Source organism: Pygoscelis adeliae, unplaced genomic scaffold (assembly GCF_000699105.1).
Source record: "Pygoscelis adeliae isolate BGI_AS28 unplaced genomic scaffold, ASM69910v1 Scaffold316, whole genome shotgun sequence".
Classification (NCBI taxonomy): domain Eukaryota; kingdom Metazoa; phylum Chordata; class Aves; order Sphenisciformes; family Spheniscidae; genus Pygoscelis; species Pygoscelis adeliae.
The window spans coordinates 807,368-825,907 of NW_008824905.1; the positions used below are offsets into that span (position 1 = coordinate 807,368).

General features: G+C 42.2%; 1 protein-coding gene across 1 annotated transcript in view; it reads right to left on the reverse strand.

Annotated features, from left to right (window-relative positions):
• Positions 1-18,192, reverse strand: part of USO1 (USO1 vesicle transport factor) — a 36,875-nt gene extending 18,683 nt beyond the window's left edge. Inside the window, 11 exon segments of the mRNA XM_009324902.1 lie at positions 1-2; positions 4-101; positions 897-1,075; positions 2,855-2,975; positions 3,594-3,649; positions 3,792-3,894; positions 5,912-6,012; positions 9,328-9,339; positions 11,593-11,672; positions 17,901-17,965; positions 18,085-18,192. The exon segment at positions 1-2 is cut by the window's left edge and continues 32 nt beyond it. Of these exon segments, the coding sequence (XP_009323177.1) occupies positions 1-2; positions 4-101; positions 897-1,075; positions 2,855-2,975; positions 3,594-3,649; positions 3,792-3,894; positions 5,912-6,012; positions 9,328-9,339; positions 11,593-11,672; positions 17,901-17,965; positions 18,085-18,192 (925 nt within the window).
• Positions 18,193-18,540: the final 348 nt, after the last annotated feature.

Sequence of the window (18,540 nt, forward strand, 5' to 3'; positions counted from 1 at the left end):
ATTGTGCAGAGCTGCTGTAACAATCCACAGTGAAACATTGCCTTCTGACAACTGCTGGTAGCACCAGGAGGATTTGTGGGAGAGACCAGTACCCGCACAAGCTAAAAAAAAAAAGAAACGTTCGTATGTGAAGAGGGCCCAAGACCTTCTGAAACGCAAAACAAAATGTATTTACCCATTTGAAGTTTAGCCATGAAATAGAATCGCTCCTAAAAACGGGGATAGAAGACAACAATTAAACAGCACGTTCACCTTGTTACTACTACCTATGGCCATTTGATTTTGAGTTCGGTGAAACCCTCTAAAATCTTCAAGTATCTGACTCCATTGCAAACGTTGTAACCAAGCGATGAGAAATCAAGCTCTAACTATTCTATTAGTTGGCTCACCGTTTGTCAGAACTACATTTCCGAAAGCGAGACGCTACCTTCATCACTAATGTTCGGCTTCCACACAAAGTGCCACAGAACAGGAAAACCTGATTTCATTTTTTTGGAGGGGTGAGCAGAAGCGAAGACGCCGCCCAACAATCAATAATTATGAACCCATAGTGAAGGCAGCTACTGGAACTCAGTTAATGCACCATAGCCATACATGAATTCATACAGGAGGATTCTTTATATAGAACACCCCTAATGATGTATTTAACTCAAATCACTGTTACATCTTAAGTTATATAACTTCATTTCATGTGATATGCCAGCCATGACAAATTCACAATTAGGCAATAGTATTTGTGCTGAAAGCAGTACATCTCATGGATGTCGGTCGCTAACTCTGAGCTGAAGACAACACGTGGATTCCGCAGTTAACTGTTACGTTACATTTATTCTTCATTGCAAGAGAGCCGAACAAGTGTTGACATCGGTACTTAGGAGTTAGATGAAGTGTTTTACCTGCAGCATTAGGTGAAGATTAGTTACTTTCTGTGCAGACCACCCACAGTTGTCATCTCCAACTTCAAACCAAGGCTTCATACGCTGAATGTATGAACCTTCTTTGAAGAAATTCTGATTGGAATTGTTGTTCTTCAACAAGTTTTGTAATAGGAGGAGACAGTCTTCCACTACTATTCCTGGTGAAATAAAAAACCGAAAGATTAATCAAAAGATGACACGTGGAAAACTAACTAGCTTCGCCATGCACTAAGTATGTTCTAGATGGAACAGAGCACACACTTCATTCTTAGCAAACGTTACATTTGGATCAAGAACTGTGAACCTCATGCATGAAAAAATAATCAAAAGTCACTCTCAATTACATACACCGATGTTGATCCAGCCTATTTCCAAGGAAACCATAATTGTGTTTCTTCCACAAGTCTGAAGCAAAAACATTATTTCCAAAGAATATACAGTTTGTACGAGTTAATTGGGTAGGAATAGGAAGAACTTCAAACAAAGCCTCACAATCACCTTGTGTCTTGAAGTATTCCTACTTCAGAGTCAGGCTACGCTACTGTCTCTTTGTATTGTAAGCACTAAAATGACGTTCCTCTTCAACTGCATCGTGATTCAAATGCAGCAGTTCTTACTGGATTACACATTCATTCCCTTGAATCACCGGCTACATCTTCAATTCATTTCAAAGCTACTTTTTGGGTTATTGTGGTGGAGAAGCGATTCTTAGAAATAGCCCTTAAAATGAGCCAATTCAAACTCAACTCCTTGGAGTTGCAACGGCTTTTTTTTTTTTTTACCCCCAGGTTTTATCTGTACTGAAAAAGCACTATAGATGCTAATCAACTATGTGCTCTGTGAAGAGAAAATCCTCAGACAACTCTGTCCGGAAGACAACACGAATAAAGGCAGCGTGCTTCTGGTAATGCTGGGATGCGTCCAAACCTGGACTCGACAGAAAGGATAAAGACTTACTCCTCACACTTCTGAAAACAGACAGGCAGTGCCAGACTTGGGAGTGGGAGAACAAAGAGAGACCAGCTGTCACATTCCCCCCTCCCCACTCCCGCTGCAGAGCCACAGCTTGCAATCCAGCCCTCGGCAGGGCTGCAGACAGGAGGAATGGACACATAGGAGGAGGGAAGCAGAGAACTCTTAGCACTTAGGAATTTACATACCAAGACTCCTAAAATTATTAACTGCCTAAAAATAGCAACTTTGAATCAAAGGTTTGCTTAATCCTTCCATGCCAACATACCTGGAATAAATCAGCTAGGAGAGAAGCATTAACTGCTCCTGCAGCCCACAGAAAAGTCATGGAACAGGAACCTGGCTTGTTACTGAAATAGATTCCTATAGCAAACTACTATTGGTCGTAAACTCATAATGTGTTGCTAATAAAAAAAAAAAAAAAGAGCACCAAAGTGCTGCATTATTTTTGCTAATTCTTTTATCATCCTTTTCCCTCCCCCCCGCAACAGGTAAATGATTTGGCAAGGAGCTGACCAGAAAACTGAAGTTACTAGTGAGGCTGAAGAAACTCAGCAAGCTGTTACTTCCAGCCACTCCAAGCATCCGAGGATCTTGCAGGAGGAATGCAGATGCTTAACTCTGTAAGTGACAAATGCAGCATACGCGTATCTGACACTGCCATTCAAAGTGTATACATTCACAGACCTAAGCCAAACAGGAACACACAATCTCATGCACACATGCTCAGAGAAATTAACTGCTGTTTTATCTAAATATCTCAAGACTAGTTTTCAAAAGATGCTGCAACCCTGCCTACTCGCTCAATCTGTTTTTGCTTGTTTTGTTACAACCAGGCTGTATGTTTTGATCCTTCTACCCACTAACCTAGCTCCAATTACATACTAATGTCAGCTGTAAATGTTGTCACCTAATACTTTGTGCAGAAGCACAAGACTATGAATAAGTCTTAGACTTTTCTGTACCTCCGTCGCTGTTTCCTTCTTCTGTTACGATATCCAGAAGTCTCTCAAAGGCATTTTCAAAGGCAACAATCTTCTGTATGGCCGCGTTACTTTTTGTCAACTGCTGTAACAACAAGACTCCCTTGACAGGTGGGGGAGAGAAGAAATTAAACTTAGTTTTACTAGAACTACATTGCTTTTCACAAGTCACAGCTCTTAGAAGGATGCTAAATCAGCAGCATAATCCTCAGCCAGAATCGGAGGACAGAACTGCATGCCCTGCCAGTCGGCACATCTAACAAAACCCACCTCACGCCTCACCGCACTTCAAAATAGAAGCACAGTACTGTTAAAAAAAGATGCTACGTGGGGGAAGAGGGAGGGAACTTGTAAAGCACCTCATCGCCTCCGTATTAAGTAATTAGAGCATTTTGGCATCTGAGGAGTAAAGCAGAGGAATTGAAGTGAACCTGACGAAAGGCCAAGACAAAGGTCAGCTAACATACTAGGAAAACCCTACACAAGGGTCAACGTTTGCATGAAATACACAGTAACAGTTTCCCTTTGTTATGTGAATTGTGGCAAGACATCCAAAAGCCACCCAGCTCAACTGAGGAATGAAATATTCCCAATTAGCAACCACAATGACTACGTCACGCGCTTTCGTTTAACTTAAACCAAATTCTGCACCAGCGCTAAGCAACTCGATTGACGGTTACTATTTATTTAAGAAGGTAAACTGCCTTTGTTCTGTACTTACATCATTTCGTATAACCTCCCTAGAGTCTGCTAGTAAATCCATGAGTCTGGAAACACCTGCAAGAAACACATTTAAAAAAAGAGCACAGAAAACATGCATGTCTTTAAGACATCTTGCTCGAGACTCCTCTAGCCCTCTGCCACAATGTCAGCTGAGCTTTCAGCTTCAACTTCGTCAGCAATAAACTCAACCACTTACCCATAGGGCTGACGAGAATTATCTGCTGCACTTGAGGTCCTTGCTGCTTTAAGAGAGATGTAAGTAGCTTCACTCCAGGCCAACGAACGTGGAAATCAAATTCCTGCAAAGATGGAGAGGACTACATTAAGTAATAAATTCCTCAGTATTCAACTTTCTCTTCTAGACACAGCTACGAATAGACACAAATGGATAAGAAATTTCATCTCCTGTCAATTTCTTTTTTCATCCATCCTATTACAGCACATGGCCAGCAAGTCAAAACACTATCCTATTTGTGGTTCTATTTTATTATCAGCAACGTGAACTCCCAGCAGTTTCCTTTCCTCCCTCTTCTCTGGGATAGCTTTCCTAGCTATTTCTTCTTTCTAAAACCAGTCAGTCCGATCCTCCAGGCGTCAGCCCATATTACCCAGAAATCTAAGAGGGAAAGAAAAGCAAGCCCTTTTGTATCTTCTTCCTATTCCCAAACAGTAACAGCAGCTCCTCTATTAAAATTGGGTCTTGTCAGCAAGAGGAAGCTCAAGAACTAACGAGTCCGTGGACAGACTTGACCAACCACAGCAAACTTTTGGGCCCCCCAGGTCAGCTCAAACTCATTCGACAGCTGGTAACTAGACCCACATCTCAACCGAGTCACCTCACAGAGCTTTCTGTACTTCTAATCCTACTGGTTTTAAAGCATCATCTTGAATTAAGCCAGTAGATCACTAATTCGGACAAGCAGTCTTATTTTATCCCTGTTCCTAGTTAGAAGTGAAAACTGAGTGTGTGTCATCCTTTCCTCAGCACCCCTACCTGCCTCAGGCACTGGCCAAGATAAACGTCTCCACTCTACTTGCTGCCCAAGAGAGGTGCTAGCTACTCAATTTTCTAACCGTCTCACCAAACAGGCTAGATGCTTTATAAAGCTTTTTCTAAAACCGACTCTTGTACCAGACAAACCCTGAATGGCATGATATTGCTAGCAAAGAGGACGCTGAACTAAGGCATCTGCAGAGAAAAAGAACAGGTAGCTTAGAAAACACATCACAAACTTCCAGCTCTGCACAACGCTATACACGTTTTTAATAAAATGACACTTCTGTGTGCAGTTGCACACCAAGCTCGTTTCAACAGTCACGCAGCTCCACCTATAGGTTTCACCTATCTTTAGGACAGATGCTTGCTGTTTTGAACTTGCAGGTCTCAGATTTGTATCAATAAAAATCAACAGAACCCTGCTGCGGAGTAAGGCCCTAGTCTAACTTCTAACGGATACATCAATCAAGTATACCCTGAATTTTCCTAAAATACGTATTGCATTTATGCACCTCAGGAGTATATTTATAAGCCAGCCTTTCACACTCACTAGTAGTTTTACTCTCACTAGGACCGTCCGCCACAAACAGAAGTTTCGGAAAGATAATTTTACAAACTCGCTAACCATGGTCTACAAAACTGTGCTCCTGATTCGCATTTCCATCTACTGAGGCCGAAATTCAGCACTCGGGGATTAAGCCTCACATATACTGACAAATGTTTAATGCTACTGAAAGCTTGACTTAAGTTCCATATGGGAAGAGTAGAACATCATCTTTTTACTGAAGATAGACTACGAAGTGGGGGGGGGGAGTAAGAGTTTCATGTTGCTCTTTTTGTCTCAAGCACAATCATATTCTTAGTTTGGAAACGAAATTTTTAACAATTAAGAATCAAGAGGCAGTCCTTGAGGATAAAACCACTGGAAAAATGAGTTAAACATACCATGCTGATGGAAAGCAGTCACCCTTTCTACTTGAACTGCATCTCAACAGACATTACTATCTCATTATCATTTAATGATAATTATCTTGCACACGTGTCAACAGTTGCTGTTGGTGGAGCAATAACGTTTACTGCTTCTAATCGAATACCTAAAACCCTTTCAATGTTACCCTGCTTTAAAAGCTGCACTAATAGCGTTCATCCAGGTCATAGTCTTCACTCACCTCCAACCCCACATTCACTATGTCTAAGAATACCTCTCATTTGGCATAGGCTTCACTTAAAAGACAAAAACATAGCCTTATCTATTAAGATAACCTCCCAGTACAGCACCACCTATCTCTCAGTATTCCAAATATGATACTGTTACTCACCTCCACAAGAGTCAACAAGAGAGTGACATTTTCTTGCTGTTTAATGAAAATCTCTGTGAACTGACTTCCCAAATCATCAACTTGTTTTGGTAAGTTTTCTTCTGTAATAGTGAAAAATAATGTATTACAACACATGATTGGAAGACCTTCAGGTAGTTGTGATTTTTATTCTCACTGAAATAGGACCACAGGTGACAACAAGGTTTAGAGTCACTGCTATAATGTTAATAGAATTCTTTTCAAAACAAACAACAGAACACCGACACAAGCTTTGCACAAAAGAAAAACCTACATTATTCTAAACATAACTTTTATTGAGAGGTATTTTGTTTTCAAAAAAGAAAGGAACTAAGAATCTACTAAACAAACTCATTTCAGCATTAGAAGAAGAAAAATCCTACTTCCATTGATCATATCCAACCAGATTCACAGTTCTCATCCGCGCAGTTGCCCGTTACAGATATAACCAAGCACGCTCTTCAGCGAGCAGAGAATTCGGAGAGAAAAAGAGAACCCTCCCAGCAGAGGAGGAGCAGAAAGCGTCAAAGTGGCTACATTCACATGCAGCTGAACTGATCCAGTAGAGAAGTTCCTCATAAGGACCGTTCACTAATGTGCAAAAGCAAAGTACATTTCATACCAAGAGGCTTGAAGCAAGCGGTGGAGAAAGTAAACCATCTAAAGCTAAATAGCTGAAACACCTCATTTATTTATTTTGGTTTAGCAATAGAAAAGACCTAAACATCAGGAAAGGAGAATAAGTTAGAAACAAATGAGCATCAAGACCTCTCAGTCTCGGAATCTGAATTAATTTCACAAGGGAAATGAAGTGCCATTCTGTTATTTACTCTGCAGTTGTGTAGAATTGGGGTAGCGCCAGAAAACACGCAAACAGCATCTCTGCACCGCTGCTGTTTTCCTAGGCTGAGTGACAATTTACAAAGCTATTTCACCAAAGGGGGGTTTTTATTATACTTTCATTTTGGACAGGAAGAGACCTCCTTTCATTCAAGTCCAGTACAGTGTCTAAGACCTCAGCTTTTCAACTGCTTCACAGTAGTTCAAATCCAGTCCCACGCAATAGGGCGGGAATTCAGTTGTACATGACACCAGTGGCCACCCCGTATGAAATGAGTCTCTCGTTGAGTTTAAAAAATAGCTTGGTTCTTTGCTTGGTTGTGTTTACACTTCTCACAACAGTTGTGCTTCTCACAACAGCACAGAAAGCCAATAAACACAAATTAACTGCTAGGGGGGCAATACACAGGACACATCCACTCGTATCCAACTCCAGCAAGCACCCTTCTCCCTACAACACTTCCTCTCCCCGCACATCCCCTAAACAACTTGCTGCTTTGCTGCCTTCTCTCTCCATAACCTCCAAGCCCCCCCGTCCACAGAGCATGCTGCCACCTGCCCAGGCTCTATTCTGTGTTTTAGGCAGTTCAGACAGCCCAACGCTTCACGGAAGAGCCGCAGCAAAGGCACTGCTGCTTGTCTTCTAAATCAGGTTGCCCTACAAATCATGCAGATGTACATGCAGCACTGCGACACCGTCCCATGCTAGCTGATGAAACCACAGGCACAGGAACAGCTTGAAGCATAAAGCACAGAAAATATGTGGTAAAGGCACTGAATTTCTGACCGAATCCGAAGGTCTGATTTGGTTAAGTGAAGGCAAAAGAAGGATTTCTCTTCCTGCTTAAACTGCAGGATTTACAGCCTTATCAAGGAGTCACGAACAAACCATAAACAACTGAGCAGCTATAAAAAGGGTCAAAGACCACACAATCTTCAAACTCTCTATCTTGTTAGGGGTATGGCTAAAAAGAGACAAAGGACTCTACCATAAAAATTTGGTGCCAAGAAAACAATTTTAATCCAACCAACCCAATTCAAACTGTTGGCTACGGTGATTCACTGCAAGGTATCAGTTTATAAGATCTAATTTGTACGGATTTCCAACACAGGAAAGAGGTTTCTGTTTGGCCTTTCAGACATCAGAGAGTAGCTGATCATTCCTCTAAAGTAGTACAGCTCTATTTCTCCCTTGAAGCAGGCTTATCAGTAGGTAGCTTACAAGAGGGAGAGAGAAGCAGCACCAGCCTGCTCTAAATTTTTAGCTGCAGAAACTATGAAATACTAACCAAAGATGACAAAAGGGAGGACAGACTGTGTGCAAAAGTAACTCTAGCCCAGGCACGTAGCATCTAGCAGAATACCGTAGAATAAGAGGCAACTCAGCTGAGCATCATACACGGATTGCACGTGCTGTAGCTTGCTGCAAACCAAGGAAAGTCCATAGACCTAAACTTTTCTCTTTTAAATAGATGCTTAAGTCAAAACATTTCACTTTGAATTTTCCATGAGCTGTGACTGAACATCTTGTCCTTTACCCAAACTCAGCTACAAATAGCAAGTGTTTGAACTATGGACTCCTCCTAATCCCAACTCCTGTCCTTGCGTAAGTCCCGGGTGCTAAGGCAAAACCTGAGCAGTATACACAAATTACACAGCCTCTTACAAGTTTGCTGTAATTTTTTTTTTATTACAAAAGCTTGACTCTAGTTCAGGATGTTTAGGATTCTTTTATAAAAGGGCGAAATTAAAGCCTTCTTTTTTTTTTCCTATCAACTCTTGCTTTTTTCTATCAGTATTTCTTCTACTAAATTTAAAAAAAAAAAATAAAGAGAGAGAGAAGCCAGACAGAAAGAAACAGGCAAAGTGAAACTGCATCTTCTACTTATGTGGACAGACCACAGATCTTGCAACCAGACTTCTACCCATAATCGCTCTTCAAATCTACACATTCACAGGGTTCAAATAAAGAGAATGACTTCCATCTATTAAGATTAGCTCTAAGTGATTCACTAACAAGCAGCACTGCAAACTGGAACTTAATCTTAAAATAAACAAATCAAGTGCATTTTGATAAAACCAGTTTAAAAGAGAGCATAAAATATGTGTTAGTGGTAATTTACAGTAGAAGTGAACACTGTATTTTAACATGCATTGCTTAAAAAAGACACTGTGAAGGATGCTTAGTGCAGCACGTGCATTCATGTCGAACTTCAGGGCTTCTTGAAAACAGAAACCCTGTTCACAAACTTTTGCCCATTAAAATCCTATCAGTTCTGAAGCTGCACACTTCCATGACATCCTAAACAAGAATTTATCACGATTACAATCTCTGGAGATCTGCTGGTATTCCACATGCCCAAATCACATGAGAAATAAAATTGGGAAGACAGTTCAGCTCCAAAGAAACTGCATAGAGCAGAACGCAGAAAGCTTTCACTGAGCTCCAATGCAAGTCTTTACAGTGTCCTTTTTAAATGGCAGCGAGTGTTATGGGTGTGAGTAGCAACTAGGCCTAAAACAAAGTGCCATATTTATATAAGGAAAGGTTCTTTTACCTTCAGAATCATCTGTCAATGCAGACAAAAGAAAAAGAAACAAGAGAAAGTTTTACAAGTTGAATAGCTTTCCAAACAGCACAACCAACAGCAGCATAAGCTCAGATTTTCAAAGCAGCATTCCTGGCTTTCTACGGCAGCAATTACTCCTTCAGGTAGTTCTTGTCGAAGTGGCCCAACTGAACAACCCTGTACTCTTACAACACTGGTGATCGCACATACATAACTGAAGTTTGTCAATTCTTTGCTCTTCGTAAGAGACTGCTAATAACATTCTTGTCAAGTCCATAATCAAGGCCACTACCATGAACATGGATTCACCAGCATTGTAAAACCCTGATCTTGTTCAAAACCTTTTTCACCAAGATCAGGCAACCGGATGAACAAGGAAAAGAAGGGCAAATAAGGAAAGCGACGAATTGGGAGATGGTTAAGAATAACGCATCACAGAAGGATTTCAGCTTGCAAGTCTCTTGCAGCTATGTAAGACGAGACAGTTCATTGTAGAAGGCACCGTGAAATGACATATGCACAAAGTAATGCCAACATACTGGCAGAAATTTATTCATATTGGAGAACCCTCACCTACTTTCCATAAGGTTATTTACCACTTAAGGAGCCTTTGAAGAAATATCTCGGGGTAGATACTGCAGACAAGAGACTTCAACTCAAACAGCAATATCACCTCACATTTTGCCCATTCACAGGAGCATTCGCGCTCCACTACATGTAATGGAAACTAAAAAATGAAATACAAGTGCTGTCAAGGACTAGAAAGACTCCTGAGGTCCATGGCAAACGCAGGATGTTATGAACACACAGATATTCAGTCACCTTAAATGTAGCCTTATGCTCACACTGTATTCATGCTTGCCCAAGAAGTCTGATTTTTTTTTTTTTGACAAGCTGGTATGATGGATTTTCATCTTCATTCACCCAAAAGCAGAACAGATATCCTACAAGCCTTTTTATTTGTTGGTGATGTTTTCCTCTTAAAACCTTGGAAAGCAAGTCTACAGCCATTTGGCTTAGATTACTAGTCTAAACTGATCGAGCCAAGACCTGATTTGCAAATACGAACAGAAGCGGTTTTCCAAATAACACCTGCAACAATGCACAAGTGAAATGTCAGAAAGGACAACCGAATCCCACAGCTGGCTCCACTACACAGCCCGCTTGAGTTTAACAGCTTTCTAGCCGAGTCACCTACTTGGCAGTTGCCTGCGTGACCGTAACTAGTACGTGGTCTCCATTCTCCCCAGCAACGGCGATGAGAGCAACTGCATACAGGCTCAGCATCTAACAGATACCGCTCCCTGATTGAGGCCTCCTCCCAAGCTAGCTAGCACTTGCACAGCCCTCAGCCAGATCCCATCCCCGTTCTTTAGCCATGTCCTTGATGCTAAAAACAGGGAAACTTGGACTGTCCTGCCCTCCGCACCATTCACCCTTCAAGAGCCTGAAACAGATATAATCCACAGCTGTTTTACTTGTCAGAAGCATCTGGCTCTTCTTCAGCCTGGGCACTCGCAGCTCCTGTTCATGTATTTAGTTTTAAGAACATTCTTCTTGCCCAAGCCTAATTTGGGTTACTGCTGTCATTTTCTTCAGGGTACTGATGTTTCTGTGAAATATGGGGTTATTTTTAAGAGCCGCAACCATTTCATTGGCCTTTGAGACCAGTTTTGATGGCCTATCAAGAAAGGCCTTCCAAAATAAAATAAAGGCAGGAGCGGCAGGGAGTTTCACAGCCTAGCTGTATAGTGTCCACCTCTACATCTAACTATCTCGGGAAGGACAGGCAGAATCTCTTTCTAAAATGCCACAGCAGGGCTGGAAAAAAAGGTTTTCACACTTAGATATAGCCACCTTATCATAGGTACCTGAGATTTTATCTCTCAATATCCTTGTTAAATCATCAGATAGTAGTGTCCCATTTGACAGTAACAGCCAGGACTGTCCTTTCCCAAAAGCAAAGAATGACTCGATTCTTTATTTACAAACTAGAAAAAACAATGAATTATCCCATTCCAACCTGGCTGCTGTTCACAGAACATAGTTTTTAAAATTAATGCACAAGAGACCCAGTATTACTTTAATGCAAGCTGCATCCAACAAGATTTTTAGCACTGTCGTAACAGCTACACAATAACAAAGCAAGTCTCAGCATTAGTAAATCACAGAGTATTACAGTTTATAATTTGAACAAAACCTCCAAGGAAAGCACCCCCACAGTTAATACAAGTATTACTACCGAGCGCTTACCTTGCTCCTCCTCTTCTAGGTCATTCGATATTACATTGTAGAGAGTGTCCAAGGCATAGCCAATTATTTCAGAATCTGAACTGTAAATGAAAGAACCACTTTTCTTTAATGACTTATTTCCAACTACTCTTACAACATTGTTTTTCTGTACAGGCAGTTCCCTTGGCAGCATTAGATCAAGTGAGAAAGACTGATGTTGACAGACATTTTGTAATACCATGTAACCATGAGCTGTCGAGTCCCTGAATGGAGTCAAACTCCTTTTCCCAGTTCCATTCCCTCAGGTGGCCACATCCAGAAAGTCTGGTGACACAAGACGACCACAGGACGCTTCACTGTAAGCGTGTCTTCCATTTCCTGAGTCACTCCTTCCAACCCGCGGCTCAAGTATACCAGGACAAATCTCCGGGAGGGATTCGGACCCCTTCCCAGAAAATCACCCAAGGAAGCTGCAGGCAAGCTTCAGCACCATCCCAGGAAAGACCCTCCGTGCTACCCCGTCAGCGAGAACTAAGGGCCAAAAGCTTGCGCTCCACATGAAAGCAGTGACAACCGCTGCGGATTCTCCCAAACAGGCCAGCCTCCACGTCACCAACTCAGACTACACCCAGTTATTAAGGGTTTTTGAACTCCAAGCACCCCCAGGAAGCTGATAGGCAGCCAGTCTAACCCCAAAGCATTAGTTCACCTGCTTACACAAAGACTCTTCTCTTAATAAGCCCTGCGTTAAGTGAGACCTGTTTCTTTTGCATTACGAAGACTGAACCATCTGTAAACCCTACGCTACAAAGTGCAAGAGTTTGGGGGGCAAGATGTAACTTTTTTTGCTGCCTGCTTTGTTGCTCGTAAGAACTAAAAGTAGGAAAGCACAGCTGGTCAAAAAACAGAGGAAAATAAAACATAACATCACAAAGGAAGGCACCTCAAAGTGCAGAAGGACACACCTCACAGCTATTTTCATGTCTTGCCCAAGCATCAGAAGAGCACGCTGTCGAAACAAGACCTCTCATTCAAAATTTTAAGTATTTGCTTTCACTGATCTCTAAGGCATACAAAATAAAGCCTCCACAACAAAGATAAATTTGCATTTTAAGAAGCTACTAGGCCAGTTTAGAACAGAGGCCTAAAAAACAACCTAACAAGCCGTCTTAGAAGTCAAGCCTTAATTGAGACCAGCTATCTCTGCTAGACCACTAATTAAATATGACAGACCTATAGCAGTTGTTGCAATCAAGAAAACTAGAGATGCCTCGAGGCGATCCACCAGCTTTGAGAAGACGGAATGGAGCAATCCATACCTACATTTCTTGTATCGCTACAGCAAGGGCTTTAGCGAGCTATGTGACACCTCACCTCCCTTTCTACAACTCACACTAAATCAAAAGCTAGAAATAATCAGGTGTCAATGTAGTTTGTTCTTTCGTGTTGGGTTTTGAATTGAATTCTTGTCCTGCTGATGTCCTCCCAGGACACAAGCATTTTTCCTCAGTGTGTCACTCAACTCATACCACCTGCTTTTAAGCTGGGCTGTAATGGAAACCAAAGGGGAAAAAAATTATCTTCTCCTCTGCCAAACTGTTAGTGAAAGCAAGTAAAGGAAGCTTTTAGTCCATGTAAACGGTCTCATTCAGCAGGTATGCTCAGATTTCCAGCCTACTTATGTTTTCACTTTACTGTAATTTTAGTTCTTCAACACAATACTACAAAGCCTATGGTTTCCTTTTCATCTAACTGAAACAATTCCACATCTGAAAAACACATAGAAATTATTTCCTGGAGACTTAAAAAAAACAAACAAGCTGCAGCCTTGCTTTTCCTTTCCCTCATTAGGGAAATCACAGCAGCTACAAAAGAGTAAGCAAATTTTGTGTATATGTGGTAAAAGCAGGCCTTGTTTCTCTCGTCGAAAGAAAATGAGGACAGCAACATCCTATCTTCGCTGTTCACCGCCTTGCTACCATCAGCTGTTCACCACAAAGAACATTTTATTGATTATTCTGTTCAGACTGAAGCTGTGCAGCTTTTGCTCTGTAGTGAAAAATCAGTCAAGAAACAGACTTCCAGTCTCTCATGCATCCATAAAAGACACAGCCTTTATTCAATGCAACAATCCAGCGTAAGCCACCTCAGGCATCTTCCCTCTGCTAGTTGTGCTTTTATGTGGCACGCGACCAAGATGTCAGTGCAGCGCTCCATGAGTTCACAAACAATAGCAGAGAAGAATCATATGGCAGTGAAGGCACCCATGTGTTGTCCTGCCCAGGTGCGGTGCCTCAAAAATGCTTTTAGCTATTATTCTAAGAATAGGGCATTTCACTGTCAGAATAGAGACAAGCATCATCTATACCGTCAAGAAAAGCAGAGTTTCTATCATGTCATCAATCACGGCATGCGTAGAAAGGAGGGCATTTTGTTACCCCTAAAAATTCAAGTCATGGAAAAGCTATCAAAGGGGTAATGACATTTGTATTACCTCTCACAGAGGAATATTACAATTCGAAAATCTGGAACTAATAGCACATAGATAACTAAGGTTTGTGCCTTAAGAAAAAAAAGAATTCTTTCTCTTAGGTTCATATTAGGTTTCAAAATATTAGAATTGTCACGCTGAAATTTACAAACATTGTTATATAAGTAGAACCAAAGCGTTTAAAGTTCAAGTTGACTTCTTGCTCTGGTGCCTTCTCCCGCACCAAGAGTTAAGCGGTACTGGCCTGTTCTACAGTCCATGCCAATTTTTTTTCAAAATAATCCCTGGTGGGATGTGGCAACATCTAGACAGCAAGTCAGGAAAAGTCCTCTGGTAGATCACGGTTCCTACTTCATATTACAAAATAAACATATGGCGTAAGAACACTGGTGTCTATAAGAGTCTGGAACATTTAAAGGCTGACTTAGAAGCGTTATCAGGCTCCAGGATGGCTGATGCACATAGCTGAAAAACTAGTGAAAGAAGTCTGTTTTCCATAGAACACATTTTAAGTATGCCGGCAGGAGGTAGAGCTTAAGGTATAAACCGTATAACGAGTGGAATGACGTCTTCATTTAAGAGAGAGAAGTGGTGTATTTCTGTTGCAGGATAGAGGCTGAAAATAATTTGAAGCAACTGTCTAAGATCTGAGGACAGAAATGAGAACAGGACACAAGAAGCACTCACCATTTCAGCACAGCCATGCAAACCAGGCCTTTTCCCTACTCAAGTTAGGAGATGAAGCTATAAATGCCTCTCACCTCGTACTAACAACTTCAGAAATAAGAAAATATCAGCATGCCTTATAACAGAAAGAGCTAAAGAAAAGTGCGATTCACTACAAGGGAAGTAAATGCTTGGCACAGCAGCGAGCCTGCAAATGGAAGGAAGGAAAGAACTACTACTACAGAGATGATAGCGTACTTGTGCTTATCACTTCAAATTCCAAGAGAAGGAACAATTGATTCACCAACATCAGGAGATACACCAGAGATGAACGACAGCTACTTTTTTACTCAACTGCTACACGAATAATAGTTAACATATTTCTCAGAAAAGATAAGAGCTGTGCTATTGTACTTGGCTGAGAAGGTCTTAGAACCAAATGACTTGTCGATTAGATACTGAGTTCACAACAAGCTTATTTGCATTAGGAAATAATCACCTCTTACCAGCAAAGTTGCTTCAATTTTTCACAGTGCTATTACATATTTCAGCAAGACAAATGCTGCTGAAGATCACGCAGTTCTGCATCTTGAACTATTCCATTAATTTTTGGTAAATACATAATAGGAAAGCGTGTTTGCACTTGTCACTGTTCTCACGTTACAGTACTCTGTACACCAGCTATCCATTCCACACACACACACTCGGGCTGTGTGAATTCAGAGACCCATGCCTGCTGCTGCTCCTCCCCCGTAATTCTTTCCACCCAGACACTCCATCCCTGCAAAAAAGGCTGGACAGCAGATGAAGCTTCGCCTGATATACAGCCCAACCAAGCCCTGCTTCTACTCAACTGGGAACTAAGAGGGGAATCCCACAGATTATGTTCATATTCTGTTGCACACAAAACCCAGTGACTACAGGCGTACATCCGAGACAAAAGACAGATAGGTGCGTAACAGCTCCAGTCAGTAAGATAACAACCATCAGCAGCTTCATGGCCAAAAAGCTTCACCTCAGGAGCACAGTCGCCCATCTTCAGGGCAACCTAATAATCACTGAAAAAGCATACTTGCCTAAAGCTAAGCTACAGAGGAAAACAGAAGTCACTATTTTGACTTCAGCATACTGTTTTCCTAGTCCTTTCATACTTCTAATTAAATTAGACCGTCTGTAATCTTCATCTTCACAGCAACACAGTCAATGTACAGGACCAGCACGTGTGAGTCACATGAATACGGTGACACGCAAGAAGAAAACTTCAGTCAATCATTGACTTCTGTTTTCTCTGAAGTTGCACTGCTGCTTCTTGAAAATAATCTTAAGTAGCTGCAATGCAGAAAAAAAAAAAAAAAAAAAAAGAGGAGGGCAGGAGGAGGAAGTGAGCGTTTTCCACTTCTGCAGAAAGCTTCAGGTGGACACTGGAAAGGTCCAAAGATCACACCTACAGGCACACACTGAAACAGCGATGACAGCACGACAGCACCGTCCTCTGTCAGACCACCATCCTCTCCGTTCAATATGCCAGTCACATCGGGCATCAGGGACAGCTGAGCCTGCAACTCATTTAACAACCAGTCATTCAGACGGGCTGGCTTTGATTTGTATTCCTACAACTGAAAGAGTCCCCAAAGCCTCACCTCTACAATCACCGACACCAAACAGTGCACTCACACCACCTGTAACACATACCTGAACTTATCAGACACGGGGGCTACAACTAGACCTCTCAAATGAACCACAACATACAACATGCCGCCCAGCTGATGTGCTGGTCCACCATAAAACATACAATAGGAAATCTGCCTATCAACATTTTGTGGAAGACGGCTTGTTTTTCAGCTGAAAACCCAAAAACCACAAAAACGTATTTACTGTTTTTTGAACTGCAGCCTGAGTCACACAAGACATCTGCACAGAGTCCCAGCACACACAAATTCCAAAGGGACAATTGGAGCCCAAAAAGCACAAAAAAAGCTCTCAAGTTCCTTCCCTGAAGGGTTCAGGTTAGCATCTCAAAGGAAAGGAGATGAGTAGAGCCCCGCCTCCCTTCTCAAAGTTCAAATCTGGCCTCAAGAGCAGATAAGTGGATGAAAGCAGGCTCCTTGACCTAATTTTTTAAAGGGCTTCCCCTTCCCGTCAGTAACAGTTACTCCTATAACCTTCCCTTTTACTGTTTGCATCGTACCAGTTTATACATTTTTAACTACCCAGCCAACGGAATGGAAATAATGCCTCCTTCCAGACGCTGAACTGCTGCTTTCCTGGTTCTCGTTTGTCCTGACATTAGAACATGCTTCCCACGTACACGCATGCAAGTAATGCACATATGCCCTTACGAGTGGGGTTTTTTAATATATATATGTTCACTGGCTTTATGTTCAAATCCAGACTGAAGGACTATCACAGTACACTTGCCTACCTAAGCACCAAGACTGCACTATTTGAAGCTTAAATCAGAGCACTGCAAACAGGTTCCAAGCTATAACACGTGGGTACCATCAAGTACAGCAGTGCGATCAGTTGCAGAAAGAGATGGATAGCAAAGATATTTTAAGTGTTGGATTGCATAAATATTACTTCCTAGCGCACATAAATTATTTAGACTAGTGTCATCTGTCTTAACAGCAGCCAGGGAGTCCAGCTCTCCTATTTACTTGAACCCTTCAATATAAATGCCTGCATTACTCCCCATGACAGAATTATTCTACCAATTCATCTGATGACACCCATCTGAGAACACACACATTTGCCGACTTCATTCATTTCCTCTTAATTCTCTCTAGTTCATCTTTTCCCCCGGAACAGGTTGATTTGGGTTATTTCAAATACTGTATTTAGTTAACATAGTCATTTCGGATGTACCTTTCCACACTAGTGGAAATTGACCACTGAGAAGCATCAAGATGTACTTCGGTACCGTCTTTACTCTAAAACTGGTCTTTCTGTCCCTCATCCAAGTTCCTGGCATTCTGTTCTTTCCGCCTCTGAATATGCTCTGATTAAGTTTGTCATCATAAAAAGCCACCGTGACAGCAGAGTTGTTAGAAACCCAGCTCCCCTCCTAGCTTTACTGGTACACAAAACCAAGCCTGCATTTGTCCCTGTCAGTAGCAGAGAAGGGTCGGGTTATCAGCTGGAGGTGGCTGCCAGACGCCAGCCACGTGCTTACCGGTCTGTCTGAAGAACATGGATGAGGTGTTCCATAGCCTGTATGCCTACCTCCAATCGGTATTTCTGTTGGGGAAAAGTGGAATGGTTAACGGTCCAGCCCAAAGTCCAAACAGAGCTTTTTAAGCTCTACATCACAAAACTACTAAAAACCCAAGCGGCTCTTCAGGAACTTCAGTACTTACCTTGGATAACGATTTAAGAGCACGTACAGCATCCCTCCGGTCATCCAGTAACGTGGAAGAAGCTACTCGGTCACACAGCTTCTGAATCTGGAAACGTACAAGAGACATGCGATAAAAGCGTGCCACGACTACCTAACAGATTCCAAAACGCTCCACAACATACAGCCCAGTTTCATTAATCGCACGGGAGAGCTCCTAATTCCCCACACTCCAACGACCACTTCGTTGCTCCGGGCAGAATAAGGCGCTGTGCGTTCGGACTACCTGAACAAACCCCAATCTGTTCGAGCCACCCAGGCACGCTCGGGCAAGGCGCAAGAAACTTAGCCAGGCTTCCCTTCCCGGACTGGCCCCAGCCGGGAGCCGCCCGGGCCGGCCGCGGGTTCTCACCCGGAACCGAGAGGGAAGGACGCTGCCTGCCCCCCCCACGGGCCCCGCAAGGCACCGGGCCAGCCC